Raw genomic sequence first — 27644 nt, 5'->3', positions numbered from 1 at the left:
TTATTGATTATAAACTATCTAAGAAGACTTGTTTCAAAACATTAACACTATCTGTGAAGAAAAATACATTCTGAACCAGTCTTTGACCATTTGGTTTGAGCCTTCCACTATGATTAACTATTCCCATATATCAAACATGAGCGAAATTTCCTTTTCTGATGTGGAAACAAACCAGAATAATAACCACTATGACAGCAACAAATGTGAAATCATGCGCTGAAGAAAAATGACTGAACATTTGGGGTGAGAAATAAAAAACGATAGAGAATAATAACAAGTGCACTAGACCTTGGTTGTTACATGTCTCATTGTTTAGGATTTATACTGCAAAACTTTATCCAAACAATTTCTCAATGATCTCAGCGAGGGATGAGTATGATCCAAAACAGCTTGATACAACACCTACAATAATAATTGTAACACAAAGTGCTACCTGTAGAAATAAGAAGGCAAAGATGAGTCACATTAGAGGTAATCACAAAGATCTCATGGTCTATCATTGCTACATAATCAAAGTTGTATGGTTATCAGCACAGAGGTTATAATTCAAATGGCATTTTTAAATTCTGCATTTTCCAATTAGGTTTCACTGAATCAACATCCTATATTTGAATAACCTTGAGTTGTTCACTTAAATATGATGAGGCAATGAAAGCTCACACTTTGATTTAGTTCATGGAAAAGTTCAGCCATTCATCTCTATTGTCAAAAGGCAGAATTGAACACAAAAAGGGGTAGAAAAAATGAGCAAGACTGATTTCTTGATATATTAATTTTCCATTCAGATTTAGTATACTCTGTAATTTTAGATCAATTTTAAATAGAAAAATTACGAAACTCTTAACTGAACAGAATGGTCGACAAATTATGACTAAATAAAAAGTAGACATCATGAATCTACACCAACAACTTTTTTTTTTTCTGAACATAAGAAAACTTTAACCAAACTTAAAAGCAAAACAGAATACAAAAATATTTTCATATAACAATTGAAAACAATCTCAGTTGCCAACATAGACAAACTAAATGTCTATATTATTAGACTACAAGAATGCTTTGTTTCTATTTTAGTCATTTGGCTGAGGAAAGCTATTCTCATTAAATAACGAAAACGTGATTATATTTCTGATTTTCATTTAGCATTACTACTATGAAGAGGTAATCATCATACCTGAAAGCTTGAGATTCTGCCACTCCTTATGCTTAGAAAACAAGCAGCAGGAAGAATCAATGACTGCATAAAAGGTCAAACATGTTATAAAGAATTTTATGGCCAGTAGTGCCTCCTGGAGAGGAAAGAGAAGAACTTGAGGGCACTTACAACAAACATAGTGAGTAAAGATCCAGTTAATGACATTACCAAACCTGCAACAAAAGTATATTCAGTTCATAGTAAAAATATAATCCAACTTTGGCAATATCTTTGTCTCATTCTTCAATGATAAAAAATATTCTTTTCAATCAAATATAATTTTTCATTTGGAATCAAGACTCTTTCCCTGCATTTTTATTTACTTTTCATTTATTTTCTTTCATCTCTTAACTTCCACAAGGCTAATAAATTTTGTAACTGGAGAGTAACTGACCATAAAGAAAGTGAAAGGATGAGGGATATAACCCTTGGTTCAATACATGTACAGAAAATAAATCCTTACCATATTTCCTTCATATCTGTTTGATTTATGCACTAGTTGTTGAGTCAATTGACATAATGTTGTCACATGGCACTAAAATTGATAAAAGTATAAGGAAGGAAGAATAATAGCTTACCAAAAAAGGGAACTGAAAGACCAACGGCTAGTGTAGAAAGTACAAGAGCTGTTCTAATGAGCTTGGAATATATGTTGAAGCTGGGGTGGTTTGGTGGTATCAATTCCTCTAAACACATTGCTACTGGAGATAGACTCAATGCATATGTGGTGCCAATTAAGAAAAACATTTATCTTTATCTTCACAATGTAGTTACATAGATTGAAATAAGTTGATTCTACCTTAACTCCTTTTTAAAGATTATAAGGTACTCAATAAAGAGAAAGAAAGAGAAATAACAAGGCAGAAAGTGCTGCTCTAGGATAGGATGTCCATAAATGAGTTGAATGTTCCATTTCCATGAATAAAAATATAGGTTGTTAGAGTGGAAATATAACAATAAAAGAGAAAACAAACTCAATCTAGGTAAAAATGTTCATTAAAATTGTATTGAAATTTCATGAATGGTTGAAGGTCAAGCAAGTTAATGTTCCTTTCTTTTTAAAACATGTAAGTGGTTACTTTGTGATTCAGTCAATGACTCTAATCATTCTATTCATATACAGCCTCTCATCAAAATGCCACAACTTATTTCATTCAAACATCTCCATTATTTGTAAATGAAAATGGAAAATGCAAAAAAATAGAAGACTTTCATCATATTCATGACATTTTGGAAAATCAACGTCAGAACAATGAAAAGCATTCTAATGTTGTAGCATTTTTTCCTCAACTGGTGTGAAATTGAAGGATTTGGCTAGTGCCAATCAATCAAGTTTGTTGGCTCTTCTAAATATTTATATTTATGACGCAAATTATCATTGTTGTTTCTCTTACATTTCAATTGGTGTTAAGAACTTGTATTAGTTGCTAAGCGCACAGTTTTGGCAAGCAAGCACAAATGTATTTATTTATATGGCACATATGAAGGATATTTGGTAAATGGATTGACCACCTGCAAAATAAAATCGCATGATACAAAGATTAGCAATTTTATCTGACTGATAAAATATCAATAATATGGTGTATATATATATATATATATATATATATATATATATATATAGAAGCATGGAAGAAGGTCAGAATCTAGAATGAGCATACCGTAGTCCACACAGCTATCTTGGCAGCTACTAAGTGTTGGGGCATGTTAAGAGTGAACTGAGAATGTATTCCTTCTCCAAATGCTGAGTAACCAACAACAGCTACTGCACAATACAGACTTGTACAAATAGCAAAACTGCACGGAAAAATAACTACTCATTGAATAAGATAGATACTTAAACATACATTCTACAGAATATTTTTTTCAGTGGCAGCAGGGGTTGTGTTGAAGTTCAAGACGAATTTAAGATGGGAAACTTCAGAACTTTTTACAGTAAATATTAATTTTCAACAGATAATAAAGTTTGATAATAAATTAACTCATTAGGTGAGAATGAGGCATTAAATGCAAACATGGTAACTTTTGATAGGCAAGAGATAAAACTCAGAGTAGAAGCTTTCCTTCAAGCTATTATACTCTCATGATATACCTGAAGATCAAAATTTAGGTTGTTTTGGTTGTCTCTTGTTACTTCTTACTTATCTCTTTGAAAGGTTATATATACATGCATGTAAATATATTTGAGATGCTTTTTATCAGTGAAGCACAACTCAGCACACTTGACCTTTTGCATCATGCAAGCTATTTACTTCCTCTTTCGTGTTGTTATTTGTTTAGATGCATATTCAAATTTGCACTAAGCTTGTTTGCATGAAAGTCTGAGTTGTTAGCTGACGTGCTAACTTATTTCAATGGATATCAAATAAGCAAATGAAAACATAGTAATATATACTCGTACAATTAAAATGTTTAAATTTATAGACCGTTACTATAAACAATTCTTAATCACATAGATATAAGATATATCAGGTGCCAAAGTCTTTTGTGTTTTTTCAAAAGCACTTCAGACACTGATACAATTAACTTCAAACTAAGAATGTGAATCTACAACCATAGTTGGATGCAAACTATGAACCTAAACATATGGTGGTCATTCTTAAAAATATCAATGCAAGTTGTTGGAGTTCTTGGTTGTACTCAATATTTAATATAGAGGTTAATGATTAGGTTGGTATTTTTAGATATAATATTGTGAATATTATTTTGATAAAAATCATTAATATGCTAATCTTTTATGTATTAAGTTATAATGATTCTTTTCCAAAATTTCTCTCTATCTCTCTCTCTCATTATTCTTTTATGTTTATTTATCCTTTATTTTTTTTATTTCCTAATATTTTCTAACAATCAAAATATTATTTTTTAAATTATATATTTAAAAGAATTGGCTATAATAAAATTAATATTAATATTAATAATATTATTATAATGATAAAAATAGTACTATTAATGGTATTTATTATTTCTAATAATAACGAATAATGCTATAATAAAATTCAAATCATACTATTGTACTAATATTTTGTTATGTGATTTTTATTTTCTTTAATATTAAATATGTTTATTTAAGTTTATATTTTAAAAAATATCATTTAAAATTATATATATATATATATATATATATATATATATATATATATATTTATATATTCACCACTAGGTATAAAATAATCCATGAATAATTGGATATAATTTTTAAATAGACTGTTCTTTTTAAACTCGATTAGACTATATCTCAAGCCAACATACCATTTTGGCTTCTTGTAAAAAGTAAATGAATTAAAAATAAAATAAATACTTTTAAAGTTTAAGTTGTTCAAGTAAAATTACTTTTAATTTTTATATAATAATTTGATGCGTAAATTATTATAATGCATATATTTTAATAAAATATTTTTTAAATATTTTATCATTTGTTGGAAAAGAAAAATTATTAACCAACACTTCTTTTGCATTTTGCAAACATGTGCTTCACTTACCAAAAACTAAAATTTCTATACAGGACTAAGGGATTTCAAGGCCTAAGAACTAGATAGTATGGTTGGTTTAAGTTAGCTTTGAGTTTCACCTTCAACTATAGCTTCGAGTTTGCTATGAGTGTGAATAACTAAAAATATGGAAGTTTGTGATTTGTTTACCATACTAAGAGCACTCCAGGAAATTGATTCCGATTTGCCATGGCAGTGTAGAGATTTGGAAACACAGCATGTCCTGCGTAGCAGTAACCATAAAGACCCATTGCAACAGGAAAAGTTGCGAGATTCAAGGTCGTTGTTCCTTGGCTATGATCAATGGCAGCTTTGTCTACCAAGCAAACCCAGATCAAGCATACAACCACTAGAACCGTTGCAATAACTCCACAAGCTTCAATAACAACATCTTAAAATGGTTACACAGGTGCTTCCAAATGTTCATTTCTAAGCATTTCATGTGACAGTTTGCATCATAAGTCCACCAAAACCATTTTCAATGAGAGTTCTTAAAATGATTGATTAATGTTTATAAATCGGTAGAGTATAAGTTCACCAAATCCAAAACCATTTTGACATTGTTTATAAAAGCATGTTTGTTGGTTTAAAAATTGGTAGATAACATTTGCTTGCAGAAGAAAAGGAAAGAAAGATAGGGTAAAGCTTGTACCTGAGATGTAACTGAGAATGCGTAGATCACGAAGCCAAACAGTAGGAAGAAGAGCCAAAGCTGTCAATATTGCAAACAATATGTGTGCATTCACTTCAATTCCACCCAAAGTAATGTGTGCATTTGGAAATAATGTCGATAAGTTGTCACTCTCCACAATTATGTACTCAATGCAACAAGCCTGCATAAAATTAACAAATATGTAATAGATTAAGTTATCCTCATCAAAATCTTAATTAGAGAAGGGAGAAAAATCAAATCAAATCAAACCAAAAGTTTTAAATCACATGTAAAACACCTATATCTTTCAGAAATGATAATGATTCGTCTTTTAAATCATTTCAAGGATCCAAATGTAAACACCTATATCTTTCAGAAATGAAGATGGGAATTTGTTCAAACAAGATTTTCTTTATATATTCCATATTCTCTTGACATGACAAATAACAACTGAGATTTCAAAAGCAGCAAAGAGTGAAGGAAGTACTTACATATAGTTCCATGTATAATATTATCTGCATGGAAAAAATAGAGTAAAAGCAGTGGCAAGAGATTAGAGACTAATTAATGCTTTGAAATTAACCATTGATGAAGAAAATATTGAAACTCACAGATATGATGACACGTCCAATAGTACCAAAAGCTGCTTGGCCAATGTCAGGGTATGTCTCAAGACCAGGTGAACTATCCAAGCAGTAACGCAGAAGCAAACCAGTGTAATAGGAAAAAAGTGCATACAATAACAATATAGAAAGACCAACCCATCCACCTTCTTTAACAGCATAAGGGGTTGAAAGGATTCCTATTCCACAAAGGGCATTTATGCCTGCAAAATCCAAAACAATTAGAGACCAATTATCTTCAAGAGTTCACATTCTAACAAAGCTTTTTTTGAAAGCCAAATCTTTTACTTCAATTTTGTCATCTACAAGCTATATTGAGTATTGGTTCGGTTTCATATTGGATCATCTAAGAGTAAAAGAGTGAGTTAGTGGGTTATTAACGAGTGATCTTTTGTTCAAAATTATTTTGATGCTTTAGATTTGTGAACTTTTTACTTGTATACTTTTTTTTTAATATATGTCGCGTTGTGGTTCACAAACAACCTGCTGGTGAAAGATGAATTATGGATCGCAGTTCAATATTCTGAACTTTTATGAAAAGTGCAGTTTCAGAAAGTCCAAGAACCTCTTACAGTTGAGTGGTCAAATTGAGTAACAATTTCATGATTTTAAATAGCAGTTGTAGCTATCATTGTAGCCACCATATCAATGTTTTTTGCTAGTGCAATTGAGGAATTAGAGAACATTTATTTACAACAAAAAAATTGTGACAAAACTTTAATTGTAACTGCAAACTAAAACCTTATAATAGAACTTGTGTCCTCCCTGCAGTAACAGGATTATAATGGAAATTGTGTTCTTGTAAAGAAGATAAATGACCACTATACCTTAGAAAACATAAGCATACATCAGAAATTGAGACTTTTATAGATACTTTAAGGTCTTGTTTTCTGTTGGCTATCTCATGTTAGATTTAATTTAATGATAAACCTTGTTGTGGGAAAGTTGGTTGAATGATGAGTTGTTAGGTGAAACGCAGTAGTGATAATTATTTTGTGCTCTCTCTTTTGTGTATTAATTAGAGGGAAACCTTTTGTAACACACAATCTATCGCACTCAGAAAATTGAAGTTTACTATTTTTCTCCCTTCTATTGTACATCTTCATAAAAAAGCCCTCTTTTCTGTTTCTTTCTTGTATTACAACTCTTCAAAATTTTCTGATTTCATAACAACATACTATGCAAAGTATTATAGTTTTTGTCTCTCAGGTTTAGTTCCAGACAAATGTAACATCTTCAAACTAACTAATAATATACTCATATACAAAAGTGTAGTTAAAACAGAACAAACAGACTCTTAAGGTTACTAAGCGTTTGTATGATGGAATTTAAATGAACTTTTCTATGAGAATTTATGAAAAGATATGTCTTGTGACTATTGTTCATTGGAATATTTACAAGTTGTGTATACTATTTTGATTACCTGGAGAAAAAATTATATATTTTTTTCAATTGACTTAAGTTATGAATTCATAGAAATGAAGATAGAAAGCTTTCAGTATATTGTTGTCATTCTTCCCTATATTGATATCATTCTTCACTTAATATAGCTTCACTATAATTGCTTTCGTTTGTTTTAATTTTATATTTTGCATTGAAGAAGCAGTTATCAGTATACTTACCATTAAGCACAGCTTGTCCAAAAGTGCATTGGCCAGGTATGTGAACTTCATGAGAAACCTTGGAAGGATCTTTCCTAATGGAAGACTTTCTAGATAGCTGTGAAGGAAGCAAGGTATGTCGCAGTTGCTCCTCTTCTGTGGGTTGCAAGAGTGGTTTTTTCTCTGGTTGTAATATTTCAAGAGTTTGCCTCTTTGTCAAAGATGAAGAAATAAAAGAACTTCCTAATCTTGACAGGGATGTGGTCCCCAGAAATCCAATATTTGGTGATGGTACACTACCATATAGATCAATGGATTGCCTGAAACATTATTTAATTGCATCAAAATAAGTACTTCAACTTGGTGCATTTCAGATTCATTGAGTAAAATGCCAAAATGAGAGATGAAGAAACAGATATTCAACCAGCAAGGGTGATGAACAAAAAGTCGGATTCTGTCATCACTTTTTACTACTTCAGACTTTAAAATGGTCCACACAAAACTCATTTGTTCAAAACAATGTCTAGAGTTGTGTCTCTCATTAGTAACCCAAAAGAGCTTTTGTAACACAAGTTATTATTTGAGGGTAGAAAATTGATGTGGCATGTTTGTAAAAGACAAACTCTAATGTATGTGTGCTTGCACTTTTTCCTAAATTCAACAACGATATGATATATGGAGAGTCTCATACTGCATACACCAATCATTTTCTTCCATCTCTGCCCTTTTATAATATTATATTACGTATCAGCAATTGGCCCAAACAAGAATAAGTGTTTCTAGTTTTTAAAGACACTTTGGTAAAGAGAAAATGTTAGGGGGAAAAATAAAAAGAAAGGGTCACAGCATTCATTTCTCTGTAAATATTCACTTTTACTCACAAAAAATAGATTAATTTGGCTGATATATAGTCAATTAACACAAACATTCTGTGAAACACATAATCAATGTCAAAAAACTATAATTGATTATCAGAAACCAGTTGTGAATATGATTAATTAGATGGCAATGGAGTTTTACTATTTTCTACACTTTTATACTTACTCTTTCTTTTTCTAAAAACCACAAACAACCTGTTTTTGCCATATTAGTAGCTCATTTATTTCTCCCATTTTTTTTTTCTTCTATCTTATCTCTCACTTTTTTTCACTTTCTTAGAATAACGTAATACCACCGCTCTTTGTAATAAGCACTTTTTTTTCTCTCTCTAGGATTAATAAACACCTGTGGGAACATACACATTCTGAATTCCCACTCCAACATCTTACTTTTGCTTCTTTTTCCAACCGATATGATTAGTCAATTTTCCTTGGGAAGAAAAGCCTTATTCTCGCCTTAAGAAATGAAAATTTAAAAAAAAATAAATAAAAGTCAAATGAATAGCCAGAAACACACTCATTCACGACAGATCGAAACACACTATGCACACAGGTGAAGCTGACCTGTAACTTTGAGGCCATGCCATGTTGAAGTTGCTGGGTTTCCTCATTGAATGGTTTTCATTGGAGTAATTCGAACAATCCGAATCGTTTCCATCATTCAAATATTTATGCTGATCATTCTCCACATCTTCATCACTGTCAATGAACATTCCACTTTCCAAACCAGAGTTCTTCATCTCTCTTCAATCTTCACTTCACTTTCTGTCATTTTTCCAACCAAAATCAATCAATTTATAACAAAAAAACTCAACAACCCAGAATCACAAAACACAAAACAAACAAAACCTCGCCCATAAGATAGCACATGCAGAATTAACCAGATATATTCTTAGGCTTCAGATTCGTTACCTCAACGTAACTCGCAGATTTCAAAATCTGGGTCTATCTCAATTGGTCCAAAACAAAACTCAAAAATAACATACACGCGAAAACTTAACGTGGGTAGGCCCTAATATGTTAAAATTTCATAACTTTCCTTATGAAGAAACGTGATCACATGTGACATGGATCCGAGTCAGACACAAACATCTATGTGTATATATATGTGAAGCAGTGTTATCTGCACTTTGTTTGTTTAATGTGCATAAAAACAAACAGATAGAGAACCAAATCACGGAAAAGGGTTTTCAGATCAATCAGAAACAACTAATCACACACCTTTTGAACGTGTCCTTCTTTTTATCTTCTTCTCCAACCTTGTTGCATTGGATCACTATCTTTGTCTTTCTCTCTCTGATTAATGCAAAAGGTTTTGTTCTCTTCTGCACCCTTCAATGTGAACGTTGATTCGCAAAAGCTTGCATTGCATGCTAGTTTTTTATATGTCAAAATCCGGTGGAACATGCGAACACAAGAATAATACGCATTATTCCATGGCGCATAGCTCTGGATAGTGTTTGCGTCTTGCATGTGACATGCACGTGCACACTTGTCCCATTGCATGTGACAAAAATTCATCAGAAATTATGCCCAGACAGTCTCATTTTGTTAGGATAATAAATCAAAATAAATACTTCCATTAATTGATTAATTCATAGTAGTTTATTCCTTTTAGGATGAAATTATTAAAAGAGTTAAATAATTTTTTTTTTCTAAACAAAAATTATGTTTAATTTGTCTCCGTGATTTAAATTTTCAATATATATATATATATAATTTTCATATATAGTTTATTGAAGAGAATCTTTTTATATTATTTTCATAAAATCAGGATGAAATCTTATCTAATTTAATTTAGAAGAAAAACATATTTCTTTTGTAATAATATAGTAAAGAAAAACATTTATGATTTATTAAGATACTGATAGATAAATGCCTTTTGTATTTTTTTTACAATACAAAGAAACTTATTACTACAAAATTAATTATTATACCAATAATTCAATTAAAAAATATTATTAAAATTATTAAAAATTGTATAAAAACAACATTTATAAAAATGAAACTTCTTTTTATTAATTTTTATAATAATGTAGTGATAAAAAATGGGATTACTTATAATTTTTTTTATCAAAGTAATCAATTAAATTGATCGTGTTTGTAAGAGTAAAAACAGTAAGAATGTGTTAAAATATGGTTTCATTTGAAAATTAAATACTTTTTGGATTCATTTCCTAGAGATAATTGTTGAAGGTAATTTCTTAACAACAAATTTAAAATTACAAAATTTGTGATTTTTACATTTTGTGTAATGGTTATTTTTGTGAACTCGATGAAATCATTTTCTAATCCTATATTTGAGATGGCTTTTATTTTAAGATTTAGCAGTGTGTTATTCTACCATTAGACACCATTTTAACCGTTCTTTTATGGGTTAAATATGTTTTTAGTCCCTATATTTTGGAGCGATTTTGGTTTTAGTTCATTTTCAAACTATTGTACAATTTAGTTCTTCAACTTTAGAAAACTCTGATTTTAGTCCTTTTTACCAATTTTTTTTAACTTTATTTGTTGTTTCAAGCACGTTTCATTATAGCATTTGGATTGTTACACTATTTAACATATTTTTGCTTCAATGTTAGCTGAGAATAGCATTTGGATTGTTTACACTATTTGACATATTTTTGCTTCAATGTTAAACTGAGAAAACGTGCTTGAAACAACAAATAAAGTTAAAAAAAATTTGGCAAAAAGGACTAAAATCAGAGTTTTTTAAAGTTGAAGGACTAAATTGTACCATAATTTGAAAATGGACTAAAACCAAAATCGCTCCAAAGTATAGGGACTAAAAACATATTTAACCCGTTCTTTTATTGAAAGACTTGTATAAATAGCTAAAAATTCTTAAGATAAACAATAATTTATTTTGATCTTGAAAATTTATTGGAAAGAAAATATTAATAGGACTTAATCTAACATATATTAAATATTGATATTACTTATTCAATAAAACTTTACAACAATAAATTTATAAATATTATTTTTAATACGGTGTTTAACTTTTTAATCTTTTTATTTATCTTTTAAGTAAGTTTTGACAAGAGTCTTAAATAATAAAAATTATGAAAAACTTCATTATAACAATAGATTATTTTTCTGATTTTACAGGTTTTGATAAATTTTAGTTGATGAAATTACTTGCATTGATCATGTGACATTTAGTAGACAACATGCGAAAATGATTGAGAGAAATGTAGTAAAGTATTTAGGAAGACATGTGTAGGTGTCGGGGACAACAAATCTAATAATTGGTAGAGAAAATGGAAAGAATTCTGGCAGAGTATTGATGTTGGCACAAATCCTATACTAAAAGAATAAATAATTAATTCGGATGTGTGAAATAATTCTTCTGTTCATTAATATATTTGGTAGGTCGGCATAATTATATGGTACATTATTTAATAATTTTGAGGAATTAAATTTCATTAATTGTTATAATAAAATATAGATATGCTACATTTGTTAAGTTTCAAATACTTTTCTATTAACTGTATTAATTTAAACTTTTATAAGGACATATGTATATCCATACATAAAGATATATTTTTTATACAATTTTTATTTTTATTTTATCTTTTATAGTATAATTATTAACTAATATTTGTTAAAATATAACTATTAATTAATTTTTTAGAACTAACCGCTATTTTGAAATATTTTTTATGAAATTGTAATATTTCTCTTTTTGTTTCAAGTTTCAAATACTTTTCTATTAACTTTATTACATTTTTTTTATCAGGGTTTCAACGTACAATATGTATTGTAGGCTTACATATAAAGTATTTGTATTTCAATATATTTCAAAGTAATAAGTTATGTAAAACTAAATTAAGCTTCAAACTGACAATTCTCTAATTTACATTATCAAAAGATATAATTATACTAATAGTTGTTACTATTAATTTTTTTTAAATAGTATAGATTATAAATTTAGATATCAAAACATTCGTTCTTGTATGGATATTCTCCTTAGAGCTCTATATAATATGGGATCACTTAACTAACTAATAAAGACTCAAATTAAAGATTTATATAGGGCTGCACAAAAATAACTGAACTATATTGTACTATAGTTAACTGTACTATATTATACTAAAAAAAACTGATTCGTTTGTACTATAACTTAAATATACTGTTTTATAGTTCAGTTTCTAAAAACTGAACTGAAGAAATTTTTGGTTCAGTTAACTATAGTACAGTACAGTTCAGTTATTTTTGTGAACCGAAGAAACTGAACTGTGAACTGTACTGTGTGAACTGTGAACAGTATTATCTATTTAGGAGACTAACCTGAACTGTGAACCGTGAATTGTACTATGTGAACTGTGAACAATATTATCTATATAGGAGACTAACCTGAACTGTGAATCGTTCTATCTATTTAGGAATCTAACCTCGTGATTAAGCCCTTATTCTCGTGCATCACTTCCTTTTTCGTCTTTCTCCCACATCAGATTAGGGTTCGAGTTTTCGTTCTCCCGTCTCACAGGTGATTACTCCCAGAGCCTCTGCGTCACCCTTCTCTTCTTATGATACCCACCTATGTTGAAAATCTTCCCACTGGGTATGTTATGTTATTCGTCAAGGTTCTAGACAATATCTATATGGCATGTTAATCATTTAGGATTGAGCTAAACTTATATTGGGATCTCTAGTGTTGTTATTAATGATTTGATGTGTGTTGTGTTGGATTTTGATATGTAAGGAATGAGAAAGGGTTGTTTTATGCCTTGGATCTTGGTGGAACAAACTTCCGTGTGATGAGGGTGCAGTTGGGTGGGAAAGATGAGCATGTCATTGACACTGAGTTTGATCAAGTTTCTATACCACAGGACCTCATGTCTGCTACATCAGAAGTAACTAACTGAGTCATTTATTTGCATAATATATGATGATCATTTTGCTTTTCTCAAAATGTCGCCATGTTTAAGTAGTGCTTTCAAATCTATAATTTGTCTATTCTATGATATTTTTGTTGTATGTAAACTTGCCCTTGATCACTTACTTACAACATTTCTGCTATTTGATTTTATGAACACTTATGTCGGAAACAATTTCTAAGAAAACCAGAAACTAGAGATCATGGTAGATATATAGTTATTATAAAAGTCATGATGATGATAGGAATGGCTTTTAATCTGTCAGATTATTTTTTTTTCTCATCAAACAGATGCTGAGTTTCTGATTTCATTGCTTCAGGGCTTGCAAAATTTGTGTCAAAGGAGGATGGTAGGTTTCATATCTCACCAGGAAGAAAGAGAGAGATTGGATTCACGTTTTCATTTCCTGTGAAGCAGACATCTATTGATTCTGGCATACTAATCAAGTGGACAAAGGGTTTTGCAGTCTCGGGAACAATATGCATTTATCTACCTTTCCTGAGTGCAGAACCACTCTCCAATCTCAAAATGAGTCACTAAATGAGGTTTTTCTCAAACCATGTGGTTCCTTTTTAGTTTCCATATTCTGACATTTGTGAATTTAAGATTACGTGCCCCTTAACAATATCTATTTTGATTTTATTTTCAAGATTTTTTATTATTGGCATGATGACAACAATTTTTTGCATAAGTGTTGGAGACAAATAGAGTTGAGGAGTCCTAGAGTCATGTTAACAGAATGTACTTTATGGGGCCTAATACTTTCACTGAACCCTGGCATCTGCCACATACGGCGTCAGAGCAAATAATGGATGTTGTGTAAGCAAACATTTTCTGTTTGATCACTATACATCCCATGGTTAAATTTGAGGATTTCAGCTTCTTTATTTGTAAACTGTTTTTTGTTTATGATATTGAGATTGAGATCTTCCAACACTTGACATGGCAGTTATGAGAGTGAATTCAATACATTTGTGGATGCGATTAATGCTATAGCTGCTTATCAATGGTGGGAGGGAGCAATATATAGTGTTCTTTCTGTTCTTGCTTATCCACTTGCATGGTCCTGGCAATAGTGGCGCAGAAGATTGAAGTTGCAACGATTACGAGAGTTTGTTCGATCAAAATACGATCATGCTTGTCTTCGTTCTTGCCGATCACGAGCCCTCTATGAAGGGATCAAAGTTTGGACTTGTTCATATATCTGTTGAGCTTGTGAAGAGTGAAATAGTGGATATTGAATTGATTTGCTACTGAGTTGTGTTGGTTTAGGTGCATCTCTTGATATTGTTTGAAGTTACCTTCATTTGATCCTTTGTAACTATTGAGTTTGTTGAATATGTATAACTATCTTGTAACTATTGATCCTTTTTATCAGAATATCAATTTTGTGTTCCAATTATGAGATCGATTTCTTTTCCCATAATTAATTATATTACAATAGGAAAATAGCGTGAAATACGATTTGGGATTTTAATTATATTAAAAGTAACGTTTGTGTTGACTCGAAACATTTTCCAATATTAAATCACTATAACAATTTTTATTCCAAATAAAAAAAAAAAATTTTATTCCAAATAAAAAATAAGAAATTGTTTTACAAAACTTGCAATCAAAATGATTTTATTTCAGATTATAATACTTTGTTAATAGATAGTGTTAAAATTAGATTTTAGAACTAGTGTAGTGTTAAAATTAGTATAATTCAGTTTAAAAATAGTAGTTCAGTTAAAATTAGTGCAGTTTACAATTCAGTTAATAGTTCAGTTAGTGCAGTTTACAATTCAGTTAATAGTTCAGTTCAGTTAGTGCAGTTTACAGTTTAGTTAATAGTTCAATTAGTGTAGTTTACAATTCAGTTAATAGTTCAGTTCAGTTTATACTGTAGTTTAGTACAATTTAGTACAGTACAGTTCAGTTTGATAAAACAAAAAACAGTTCAGTTTGTCACTAAACTGTTTTACAGTTCAGTTCAGTTTTTAGCAGTGCAGTACAGTTCAGTTCGATTTGCCCACCCCTAGATCTATGCATATCATCCAAATCATAAAATAACAAAAATTCACTAAGAGATATTTGAATCACATGCATATAGTCCATATGGAACCTAAAAATCTAAAATATTTCAAAAGAGTAAAAGGATAACTTATTTTACTTAACTATTTGATAAGATGAATCCTTAGAGCGCTTCACAACAAAAGATTCTACCGTTCTTAATTTTTAAAAGAAAGAAGATTGAGGTAAAAATCTCAAGACAATAGAGAAAAAGTTAAATTTTGTAAGAACCTAGAAAATAGAGTATTAGAGTAGATAGGTATATTAGAATAAATGAGACCGAGTATTTTATTTAAAAATAATCTTATAATATAAATAGAATTTTCTGAAGCTCGATTCATTATCTAAAATACTTTTATCTCTCTAAAACATTATCCTCTTTGTTTTCTCTCACTTCTCTCTACTATTTCTCACTCTTGGATCATCTGTTTGACGATAAAGAAGTGTCTAGGCGATCCTGACGTCGAGGGCTACCAAACTGACCAATCAATTTGTTGAATCAAGCAAGTGAGGGTAAACCCCTTTTTCTTAGCCTTTTAGAGTTTTGATTATGTAAAACAAATGTGTTTTGCATGAATCAAGTGTTCTTCTTTCTAGATTCTTAGTTTGTTTGTGATTCTAAAGTTGCTCTTCTATCATCAATCGATGAATTGTAGGTTTTCTAGAAATTCCTTATATTACAAGTAATTGGCGGAACGTTTAGAGGATCTTGAACTGTTGAGTTAAGGTAAGGGAAGCTAAGTTTACTTTAATTTGCAATTAAGTTTGTATGTGTGATGAATTTATGAGTAGTGTGTTATTTGAATGGAATTTAGGTTTTAGAGTAGACGTTTCATGTTTAAATTGAGTGTCTTTGAGTATGGATTAATGAACATTGTTTATGAAATGAATTGAATGTTGGTTGGACTATGATGGAATGTATTATATGTTGGAAATCTGTGATAAGAAGGTTTAATGATGAGTAGGCATTGTCTATATTTGATTTTGGGTGAGTTTTGAGGAAGTAAGGTAGTGAAATTTTGATTTGGGGTTTGGGTACTCAAATGGTCAGTTGTAATAGTTTAGGTAAGTCATTTGGGACTTGCTAGAGCATTGTCTATATTTGATTTTGGGTGAGTTTTGAGGAAGTAAGGTAGTGGAATTTTGATTTGGGGTTTGGGCACTCAAATGGTCAGTTGTAATAGTTTAGGTAAGTCATTTGGGACTTGCTAAAGCCCTTAAGTTGTTTAAAATTGTGCCAAAAGTAGTATAATGTGATTTGGGTCCCTAGGAATTGTGCGTTTTGAATGGGAAATTAATTAATAATCACTTTAGAATGAAGTTAGGGAGGTCTAAACACACTTGGTTAAGTTCAATTGAATATAAAACATGATCTAGGAGGATGAGAAGTTGGAGAAAATAGTTGGAATTGGTAAATTTAATGTAGGTTAGGAAAATTCTGCAGATTTGTTTTGCGGATTATGCAAACTCGCTGAGCAAGTGGAGTCGCTAAATGAGTGGTTGTGGAGGTTGACACACTATTTGATGATTCGCACAACGAGAAGGTGCGCTAAGTGAGGGGTTGAGTTCTAGGAGCATTGTCTGTTTTATTCAACCAACGAATGGGTGCACTCAGCAAGTGTTTGGGGGGTCTAGACCATTGTCTGGACTTTTACACAGCGAGTTGGGTCGTTGAGCAGGAGGTTCGGGTCTGGTACCACTGGTAGCTTTATTTGCTCAGTGAGTTGGGTCGCTGAGCGAGTGGTTTGAAGGCTGGGGTATTGTCAATGGATTCGTACAGCGAGCTGGGTCATTGTGCGAAAAAAAGAGATCCTAGCTTAAGGGCTTTTCCTTGACCTAAGGTGAGTGATAACAGACTAACCTTGTGTGGTAGCTTGGGATGGGCCAATTGTTTCACCACAACAAGTGCACAAATTGCCATAACTACATATTCATATTAATCCGAATGGTCAAGTCATGGGTTGGTTAAATACAAAGTTAGTTTGGTTGGATATGCCTATGTTTATTTTACTTGAAAGTTTTAAATGTATTCAAATATCATTATTTGTTTTCTTCTAGCTTACCCTTCTATCTTGTGTTTGTGTTGCATGTTCCTTGTTTTCTCTCTTTGCTATGATCATCCTGTGGGTCTGAGCAGAGGGAGATGAAGTGTCCCTGGAGCAGGCTCTTGATGAATGTGATGTTGTGGAGTAGTTATCTTTAGAGCTGTATTTTGTAAATAGTTTTAGTGTAGGATGTTTGTATATAAATTTTAAATTTTATAATTATTTTGGGATAACGGTAAGACTTTACTATATATGATAGTTAATAATTGTTCTACTATATCCTTATTGTGATGACTTTTTTATATAGTATTATGCTATATTTTTTTGGATGTTACAATTTTTTTTTTTAAAAAAATATATACTTTTATAAAAAAAAAAAGATCTAAATCTATTTATAGTTTAAATCTTTTATTATTAAAATATTATATTGTTCATTTTTTAAAAACTACTCATATTTTAGAATATTTTTTATGTTCTCAAAAATTAAAGTATAAAAGATGTGTTTGTTTATTTTAATTTATTGTTTATTTATAAATGTTTTATTACAATTAACAATGATTATTAGTAAATTTTAAAAATTTTAAAAATATTTTTAAATTCTAAACATTTTTAAACGATTAGATAACTAAAATAGAAAAAAAAAATTAACTGTGTAAATGCTGAAATTTAAAAAAAAAAATTCAAAAAAATTCCAAAGTATAAAAGGCTGAAATTTGTTAAAAATAGAATAAAAAGAATATTCTTCTTCTCAAATGGGTTTTTCTTATTAGGGAATAAACTAATTTAATAAATAGAATAAAATAATTTACAAATTCATATTAGGGAAGAACACAACAGAATGTCTTTCTTCTTCTCAGGGTTTTCACTGACAATCCAAAACACAATGCTTTTTTCTGCAATGTTTTTATTACATGAGCTGGCATTGGCATTGCTGCATTGGGAGGACAAAATTATTAACTGTACAAAGTAATTAGCTAGGAGAATTAAATATTAGTTACACACAAATAAACAAATTTGGATTTACAGACAAAAGTAACATCCATTTACACAGTTAATTTTTTTTTCTATTTTAGTTATCTAATCGTTTAAAAATATTTTTAAAATTTTTAAATTTTACTAATAATCATTGTTAATTGTAATAAAACATTTATAAATAATTATTCAAACAATAAATTAAAATAGACAAACACATCTTTTATACTTTTTAATTTGTGAGAACATATAAAAAAATTCTAAAAATATGAGTAGTGTTTAAAAAATGAATAATATAATATTTTAATAATAAAAGATTTAAACTATAAATTGATTTAGTTCATTTTTATAAAAGCATAATTTTTCTAAAAAAAAATTTAAACTTTTTCTCTATTGTCTTTAGTTTTTTTTCCTCGTATTTTTGAAAATTAAGGATAGTAAAATCTTTTGTGGTGAGGAGATCTAATAATTCATCTTATCAAATAGTTAAATAAAATAAGTTTTCTTTTTTCTCTTTTGAAATATTTTAGATTTTTAGGTTGTATGCTGGCTATGGGATTATGCATGTGATTCAAATATCTCTTAATTAATCTTTGTTGTTTTATGATTTGGATGATACGTATAGATATTTAATTTGAGTCTTTATTAATTAGTGGATCTCATGTTATATAGAGTTCTAAGGAGCATTAATGTAAGAATGAATGTTTTGACTTAAGGTAATGGAAGTTGATTTTAATTCTTATATTTTTTATTTTGAATGACTGATTTGTGTATTGTGATTTTTGTAAAATGATAGAATTCACTGAAATTGTTTTATGTCTAGTGTGTGAATTGAGTGAATTAGAATTTTTAATAGAATGTATGAAGAGGTTTTATTGTGGAAAATTTGGATTTAATCTGCATAATTGTTATCTAATGAGTTTATTAAATGCAATTGGTGTGTTAATGATGTGAATGAAGCATCAGTAAAGTTCTTTGGTTGTTTGGTATTGACTGAAATGCATATTTACTTTCCTTTGTTCTTTTCATTGGACGAGTGTCAAATTTGAGTTTGGTCAAGAGTCCAGAGAGGCCTACTTGTTGGGTGAGCATACTCTCGTTGAGCAAAAGTCAAACTAGAGTTTAGCTAGTGAAGCTTCGTTAGGTGAGTTGAATGTCGTTAGTCGAATAAATCTACATTTTGTTTTAGTGCTTAACTCGTTAAGCGAGACCATTAGTCGTTGAGTGGGTGTCGTTCCAGAGGAACTCGTTGAGCAGATAATTTGTCTCGATGAGCGAGTTTGCCCGTTTTTATTGGTGAATTTAAATATGGATGGTGAGGAACTTGCTAAGAAATAGTGTTCTATGAAAAAAATGATGTGTTTATGAGAATGAAAATGAACCACTGGAATGATTGAATTATATGTTGTATGGGGTTTCTGCTTCTAAGGGTTACGTGTTGGTTACAAGTCATCCTAAACTCTACTAGACTTACAAACTCATATAGAGTTTTGTAGTCTAAGTAGTGAGAATTGAAGGAGGTTCTTATGGCGAAATCTAGAGTAGGATCCCTTTTTTGGTGAAGCCATAAATTAACTGACCCTGGTCATACTTGGCTTGAGACCGTGCAGTTTGGTATGGTTGGTCTTGGTATTTTGTTTCACTATTTCATGACATTACAAGGCTTCTAGTATTCATGTTAATGCATAAATTCATATATTGAGTCTAAAATCTTATATCATGTCTAATACCTAGTTGCTTTATAGATAAATTGCTTGTGTTGGTTGTAAGTATTAAGGATTCCAATATTAAAGATGTTATAATATAAGTATGTTTGAAATTATAATTAACTTACCATTTCTCTTGGTGGTGTATTTATTTGTGTTTCTCTCGTGCAATTATCACTATAATGATACAAACAAATGAGTTTGCAAGTGATGGTGAAGCTAATCCTAAAAGTGGTGATTGATAGTTGAAGTTTTTGTTTGAGTTTATTTAGTGTACATGAATATAAAATGTGGTTTACTATGATACTTGGTAAGATAATTAGATTACTCAACAAGTATAATTTTATTATAAAATTAAAATATAAAATATTTTGTATGTAACCCTGTATAGTGGGTAGCATATCAGAACCTACCAATTATCAAATATAGTTTGGGACACCAGTATTTTCTTTTGTTATTATATCTTTTCTTACCTCTCAACTTAATCTTCACCTTATTTTCATTTCCACTTAATTACAAAACTGGTGGTTGAACATGGTTGTCATACCTCAATAATCATTCTCTTCCTTTTTCTTAAATTAAAGGTTTAATTGCTTTTTTTGTCCCCAGTTTGGTTGAAGTGTGTCAAATTCGTCCCCCTTTTAGAAAAATATCAATTTCGTCCCCATATAGAAAAAATTTGTGTCAATCAAGTCATCTCGATTAAATACAAACTAATGGTGTTAAAAACTTAAAGTGAGTTTTGAATAATAACCACTTCATGGGTCCAATCCCTGATATTGCAGTGGATAAAGTGAGTTTTGAAAGCAATGATTTTTAACGGATATGACTTGATTGACACAAATTTTTTCTATATGGGGACGAAATTGACATTTTTCTAAAAAGGGGACGAATTTGACACACTTCAACCAAACTGGGAACAAAAGAAGCAATTAAACCTAAATTAAATATGGCATACAATACAACTTCATCTCGTAATATCTTTCTCTCTCAAGAGCAAAACCAAAAAAAGGGTGCTCATCTTCATCCAACAAGAGAGAGTGCATCACATACTATCTGACACAATAAACATACTAAACAACATGGTCTGACAAGGTCCATTACATAGCTTCATCCTAGAATAGTCCAAGCCTATGTCTATTGGACAATATTCACATATCATAACTAATATTGGTAGTTTTGTATTATAGTTATTATTTATGATGAGATATTATTAATTACTCTCTTATTACATACTTGAGGTAAGTATTATTCTAATGATGAGATAGGTTCACGATTTGTGTTGATCATATAAATATAATTAGTATTCCACATGGAATACTCACTTAATAATCACTCGTACTCACTACTATTCATAAAAGATCCAATATCTCTTATTGGCTTGAGTGTCAGAGAGTCTTTTTCAAGTAGATCTCCTTCGTCTAAGCAGTAAGGAATTTCATTATGGCCATCAAGAGCATTCAAGTCACCATTAGAATCTTGTCATCTCTTTGTAGATCCACATTTAGATCTCGATAAAATCATTTGGCGTTCATTGTGGAGCCATGTTAAAATGTTTCTCAATCCTTCCTATGGTCACCACCACCCAAAGTTCGCCCAAATCTCCCACAAGATAGAAGTAAACTAGGTGACAACTCTCAACTTGCAAGTGCAAATGCTTATAAAAAAACATAACGAATAGTGTAAGCAATGTGATACAAGCTGGCCTACATGAGTTCCAAAGACTTTAGTAGATGTCATCTCTTCCACCTTGGCCTGACTCATGTGAAGAAGGCCCCTAGTCCGCTAGCTTGATAAGGTTCACATGGGAGTCGATACTACAACCCACTAGCTCGGTGAGATTCGCGTGGGAGTCGGGGACCGCTCTCCTCAACACCAGGCTCACATGGTCTTTGCTATGCTTTCATAGAGAAAGGAAATAAGATATGTATGGGTGTATAATTAACTGTTGGGTCTATCAAAGAGGAGGTTACCTGTGAGTTACACAAACACCAATAACATTTGAGCAACCATATAAGAGATTGACACCACTCTCTACCCAAAACCTTAAGACAATGTGTTAATAGGTTTTTCACCTTTATATAGTGCTCTACTTTTTCATTTTTATCCAATATGAAGCTTAAGCTCACACTTAAAATCCCATTAACATCTCTTGTCCCAATATTTTGTTAGAGCAGAAGACCTTGCGAAAATATTAGCTGTGATGTTAGAACTTTGGAGATCGTGACAATGTTCATAACTTGTTTGATTTGTGTTTCCTTTAAAGCTGCATATTATGTTAATGAGGTTGAATCCTACTATCTGATGGTCATTTAGGTTTGTGTCTAGAAATGAATAGGTTACTTTCTCTTTTCTTTCTATTTCATTATCAATTAGCATCATTTAGTTAGATATAGAACAGATACTCTAAATTATGATAAGGCATCAGGGCTATAATGTTTAAATGCTAATCTTACTCATAGCACAGATGGAGCTTTGTATTGTTGGATATCTGATTTGCATTATGAGAATTTTGGAATGATCTTATGAGAAATGTTGATAAGGAAAATAGGAAAAGGGAAGACCTTTCCAGGTCTGTTATAGCAAAAGAAAAGAAAGATGGTTAAATTGTAATTAGTATGTGATTGAGTAATTACTTATCTTGATTAGTGAGTGAGAACATTATAAATAGTCATTAAACTCATTTTACCTTCTTTCTTCTTATTTTGATATATATAAATTTTTTACATTCATTTAATATTATTTTTTTTTACTTTTACTTTTTCATTTTTAAAATAATACAAAAATTCACTTTTTTATAATTATTTTTCTCTTGTAATAGGTATAAAATAAATTTAAAAGTATATTAACTTACTATTATTCTTCTAATTTGTCACAAGAGACAATTGATTCTAATTTATATAAATAAACTTTAATATACTTGCACCCATCAAATTTTTCACATTAACATTTGATGAATAAAAAGTTAACAAATTTAACTAACTTTTATAACTTAATTAACTACACAAAAACATGAGCTTGAATTTATGTTGTCTCGTGATTAAGTAGAACGTATAATTTCAAAAAATTAATTGCTATCAAATTCAAATCCTAAATACTTCTTTATACGAATCCAATTATTAATAGGATCGCATTTTCAAAATAAGGGTTATATACTTGGGTAATTATTTAGCTATTTTAATTCACATGAACTAAGTAGTTCCAATTGCAAGATCATTATAGTTTAGTAAAGGGTAAAATAAAATGATAATACACAGTGTAAATTATTTACACCATTGAATACTGACGTGAATAACATAAAAGGATTTAATAAAAGGAGTTAAATATGTTTTTAGTTCTTATATTTTAGGGCGATTTTGGTTTTAGTCTCTTTTTCAAATTATAGTACAATTTAGTCTTTCAACTTTAAAAAATTCTGGTTTTAGTCTTTTTTATCAAATTTTTTAAATTTTATTTATTGTTTCAAGCACATTACATTAAAGCATTTGGATTGTTTACCTTCTATGACATATTTTTGCTTCAATGTTAACTTAGAAATGCGTTTAAAACAATAAATAAAATTAAAAAAATTTAGTAAAAAAGACTAAAATCAGAATTTTCTAAAATTGAAAGACTAAATTGTACTATAATTTAAAAAAGGGACTGAAACCAAAATCGCCCAACTTATAAAAACATATTTAACTACGATTAGCAACTCATAGTATGTTGTGTTGTTGTGTGTTGGTTAAGAATGGAAGAAGCGGTGAAGAGATGGGTTGTGAAATTATCAAGGTGGGATCCACAGCCCTCTGACTTCTCCTTCGCTCTCTCCCTCCTTCCGTCCCACGAACACTCCTCTGTTAGCAGGTTCTCTCTCTGTCTCTGATTCTGTCTAAATCACTGTAATTTCCACCACTCTGTTTTAAATTTCAACATTTACTTAATTAAATGGTCATAAACACTTTTTGTTATATGTGCAATGCTTTTGTATCAGCTCTAGCTAGTTTCTGCTATAAAGAATAAGTTTGGGAATTGAGATTTAGAGATGAAAATTGAAAAATTTAAAATTTGTGTTTCCTTCTTTGTTTCCCTTTCAATCTTATTTTCAAGTCTATCCAGAAGGGTCCCCAAAATTGAATGAAAAAGATCGTTTTTTTTTTTTACTGTATACAAGGATGAAATTTTGGCACTCACTTGATGTGAAACCAAATGATTTTGACTTTTTAGGTAGCTTTTTGTTTAGTTCAGAAACTTGTCAAAAGGGTTTTAATGAATCCATTGAGTGATCTAGTTGTTGTGTATTGGTAGGTTTGTTAAATTGGAAGACAGGAAACGTGCACTTGTCAGCCGCATGCTTCAGTACGTTCTTGTTCATGATGTGTTACAAATCCCATTTCCTGACATTGTCATAAAACGAACTTTGGAAGGCAAACCCTATTTGGTATGAGCATTTCCTAGAACAATCAAAGATGACTAGTGATATGTTATGGACCTAGCCAAAGTAAATGAATGATACAAATCACTTTAAGGGTTTGTTGTAGCAATATAATAAAATCCCAAAATTGTAGGATCTTGTTATGCATAGAGTGGTTTAGTTGCAAGCAATGTTAGTTATGCATAGAGTGGTTTAGTTTCAAGCAATGTTAGTTATTCGTGTTATCTTATTATTGTGATAGCTTATTTATTTGTTTATATCTTCTTTCCTTTCAGGATTGTGATGGTCTTAGATTCCCAAATTTTAATTTCAATGTATCACATCATGGTGACTATGTGGCCATAGCATCTGAACCTGTATGTCTTGTGGGGGTAGACATTGTCTCCTATGATGTTCCACGGGGAGAAACAATTACAGAATTCATTCAACTCTTCTCATCATACTTTTCATGTTTGGAATGGGATAACATAGTCACGGCTGGCACTTCTGATGATGTATTAATTGAATTTTACAGGCATGATATGTTACATTATACTTTACCTGTCCATTTTTGTCAACTGTCTAGGAGTAGTTCAATTGGAAAAGTTTCTAGTAATTTCAATTTATTATTGTTCTGGTACGTCTAAGAGTTATAAATCACTTAAAAGTTTATTATAAACACCTTCCTCTTTGACTGAAATGTCATTTTTAGGACAAAACCATCAAATGTATGAATAACAAATTGCTTGCTAGAAACTTTTAAGACTGTCACTACACTCTTTAAGTGAAGGCATCTCAAAAAACGACATCAGCTAGCCTTCAATGCAAAATGTCCAACAACTTTAACCTGTGACTTTATGCTCCTGTACAATTTATTATTATGATTATAGCACAATTTGGCAAAGAAAGGATCTGAAGATTGTGTTTCTGTATAACGCAGAGCATAATATGGTCTCTGAAATTGTTTCATTTATATATCAATGTGATAGTATCAGATCTGATAATGTACTTTTGTGTGTCAAACTAGTAGAATTCTTTGTAATGTAACATGTTCTTTGAACTGAAGACAGGCCAAGTTGAAAGTCAAATGTGTATTCACTTTGCAGGTATTGGAGCCTAAAAGAAGCATATGTTAAAGCTATAGGAAGTGGACTGACTGAAGGGTTGAATAAAGTGGAGTTTTCTCACACAAGATGGACTGATATATCAGCTAAAGTGAATGGGAAGGTTATGACACAGTGGAGATTTTGGCTGCTTGAACTTGGGGATAGACATTGTGTAAGTTCCTCAGCAACTTCAAACACACTTTGACTATAATGTCTAGAAATCCTCGGTTGAACCTTTACTGCACAAAAAGACTTGAGAATACCAAATTTTAACTATATGATGCTAAAGAAATGAAGGTGTTCAAGGATATTGACGAAATGATAAATGTATTGTTATGCCCTTTTCTTCAATACATACTTTCAAAAGAAAAGTTCTGCAAAATCAGCTCATTCCTTTTGCATTCATATTGTTAAAATCTGGTGTTTTCTTAAATTTTAAGAGGACCTAACATGGTATGTGTAAAGGATGGATCATTTAGTTCTAGAGTGATATTTAAGATTTCTACTCTGAAGATACCCATTATGGTGAAATTGAATTGTTTAAGTGCTGAATAATACAGAATTTAGTACAAAATATAGCACAAAAAGGTCTTTCTGTAACCATTATGAATTGATGCATCTACTTTTTAACTTAGTTTTCTTGTTTTACAGGTTTCAATTGCGAGAGTTCACCCAATATCAGCTGCTACGAGTTACAAAAGAACACTGAAGAAAGTAGACTTTACTGAAGATGAATATACTGAAGGTCTTCATCTTCCAAATGTAGACTTTGTTCAACTAGGAATAGAACAACTTATTTCAACTTTACAGAAAGCTTAGAGGATAGATGTTAATGTAAATCTATGTAAAAAGATTTGTATACGTTCATGAAAATATTATTTGAAAAATCTTTTGCATTTTATGGCCTAATAGCGATACAAAATGGCTTAAAATCATAAATTTTAAGTATTTATAAATTTGGATATTTTTAATTAATTATTTATTGAAAAAATTATTTTATTGAGTTCTTAAAATTTTTAGTTTTATCTAAGTATTCTGTTTAATTTTTGTCATCTACGAAATGGCTTGACCATATTATTTCTACTTTCATTTCTAATCTTTTTTAACTTGATGAACTCGTTCCTTGGAAATTTGAGAATGAGTTCCACTAAAAATTGGAAACGAAAACACTAAAGTAATAGTTATATCATTTTGTTGATGGTGATATTAAATTATAAGACAGGTAGATAAAAATATATATTTTGAACATTTAATTGAAGATTTCTTTTATTAAATTTTAATTAAAAATATTTAAATTTATAAATACTTTTATAACTTAAATAATTAAAGGAAATATTGGTTCATTGAATAACTAGTGGTTAATGATGCATCGCAATTTAGTCTTTAAATTAAGCTGTATGCCATATATCCAGGCAGTGTAAAACCCATGTATTCACCTTATTAAGTAGTACTTTTTCTACAAAATGTATTTTATATATATTAAAATAAATAAATAAATAACAAATGACTTTCGGTGATATTGAAGGAGGCAGTCTAGCCAAATCACCTTTCGGTGATCAATCATACATATATTAAAATAATAATAATAATTATTATTATTATAAATAATTAATTAAAAAAAGGAGGAATTTTATGGTTTTTAAATAGCCAATGGATGATCTGCAGAAACCAAAGAAGGAACGAAGGAAAGAAAGGAAACTTTAGTTGTTTTTTTAGTTGAGAGAGTTTTAAGGTTAAAAATATTCCATCGAGAGAAAAATTCTGGAAAAAGAGGTAGGGAGTGTTAATTCTTTTCATTATTTAACTTCAAGATTTTAAATATATGAGATAACCTTGAGTTTTAGAAAAGTCGGTTATTTATCCACTTGTATGGGTTTTGATTTTTATTGATTATGTTTTTCTTTGTTTTTTTTTTTGAGTTATAATAGTAAAACCTTAATTCTTATTTTTTTTAACTGTTAGATTAAACTTAAATTTTTCTATATGATTTGTAAGATATATTAGTTTACTTTGACCGTTCGGACTTTTAATTTAAGATATGTAATTAAAT

At 30.1% G+C, this 27644-nt stretch overlaps 2 protein-coding genes across 4 annotated transcripts; one reads left to right on the top strand and one right to left on the bottom strand.

Moving 5' to 3' along the window:
- Positions 1 to 28: 28 nt before the first annotated feature.
- LOC106771437 (amino acid transporter AVT1C) lies at positions 29 to 9800 on the bottom strand. Of its 3 annotated transcripts, none has more exons than XM_014657413.2 (13): positions 9659 to 9800; positions 9002 to 9202; positions 7581 to 7879; positions 5947 to 6161; positions 5827 to 5850; positions 5336 to 5516; positions 4834 to 5059; positions 2854 to 2989; positions 2685 to 2704; positions 1771 to 1916; positions 1322 to 1365; positions 1172 to 1234; positions 29 to 433 (listed from the first exon to the last, which is right to left on the bottom strand). In XM_014657413.2, exons 2-13 carry the CDS (start codon positions 9175 to 9177, stop codon positions 335 to 337), a joined length of 1629 nt encoding a protein of 542 aa, XP_014512899.1. In that variant the 5' UTR covers positions 9178 to 9202; positions 9659 to 9800; the 3' UTR covers positions 29 to 334. The 3 variants fall into 3 exon arrangements, with proteins under 3 accessions (XP_014512899.1, XP_022640782.1, XP_014512900.1); XM_022785061.1 differs by lacking the exon at positions 9659 to 9800 and adding an exon at positions 9287 to 9480; XM_014657414.2 differs by lacking the exon at positions 9659 to 9800 and adding an exon at positions 9350 to 9479.
- A 14010-nt stretch (positions 9801 to 23810) lies between these two features.
- Positions 23811 to 26493, top strand: LOC106771545 (L-aminoadipate-semialdehyde dehydrogenase-phosphopantetheinyl transferase). The gene is made up of 5 exons (XM_014657541.2): positions 23811 to 23941; positions 24383 to 24515; positions 24785 to 25023; positions 25595 to 25766; positions 26246 to 26493. Exons 1-5 carry the CDS (start codon positions 23826 to 23828, stop codon positions 26411 to 26413), a joined length of 828 nt encoding a protein of 275 aa, XP_014513027.1. The 5' UTR covers positions 23811 to 23825; the 3' UTR covers positions 26414 to 26493.
- Positions 26494 to 27644: the final 1151 nt, after the last annotated feature.

The sequence above is a fragment of the Vigna radiata genome, chromosome 8, assembly GCF_000741045.1.
Source record: "Vigna radiata var. radiata cultivar VC1973A chromosome 8, Vradiata_ver6, whole genome shotgun sequence".
NCBI classification, from domain to species: Eukaryota; Viridiplantae; Streptophyta; class Magnoliopsida; order Fabales; family Fabaceae; genus Vigna; species Vigna radiata.
This window is presented reverse-complemented; position numbering and strand designations above follow the sequence as displayed.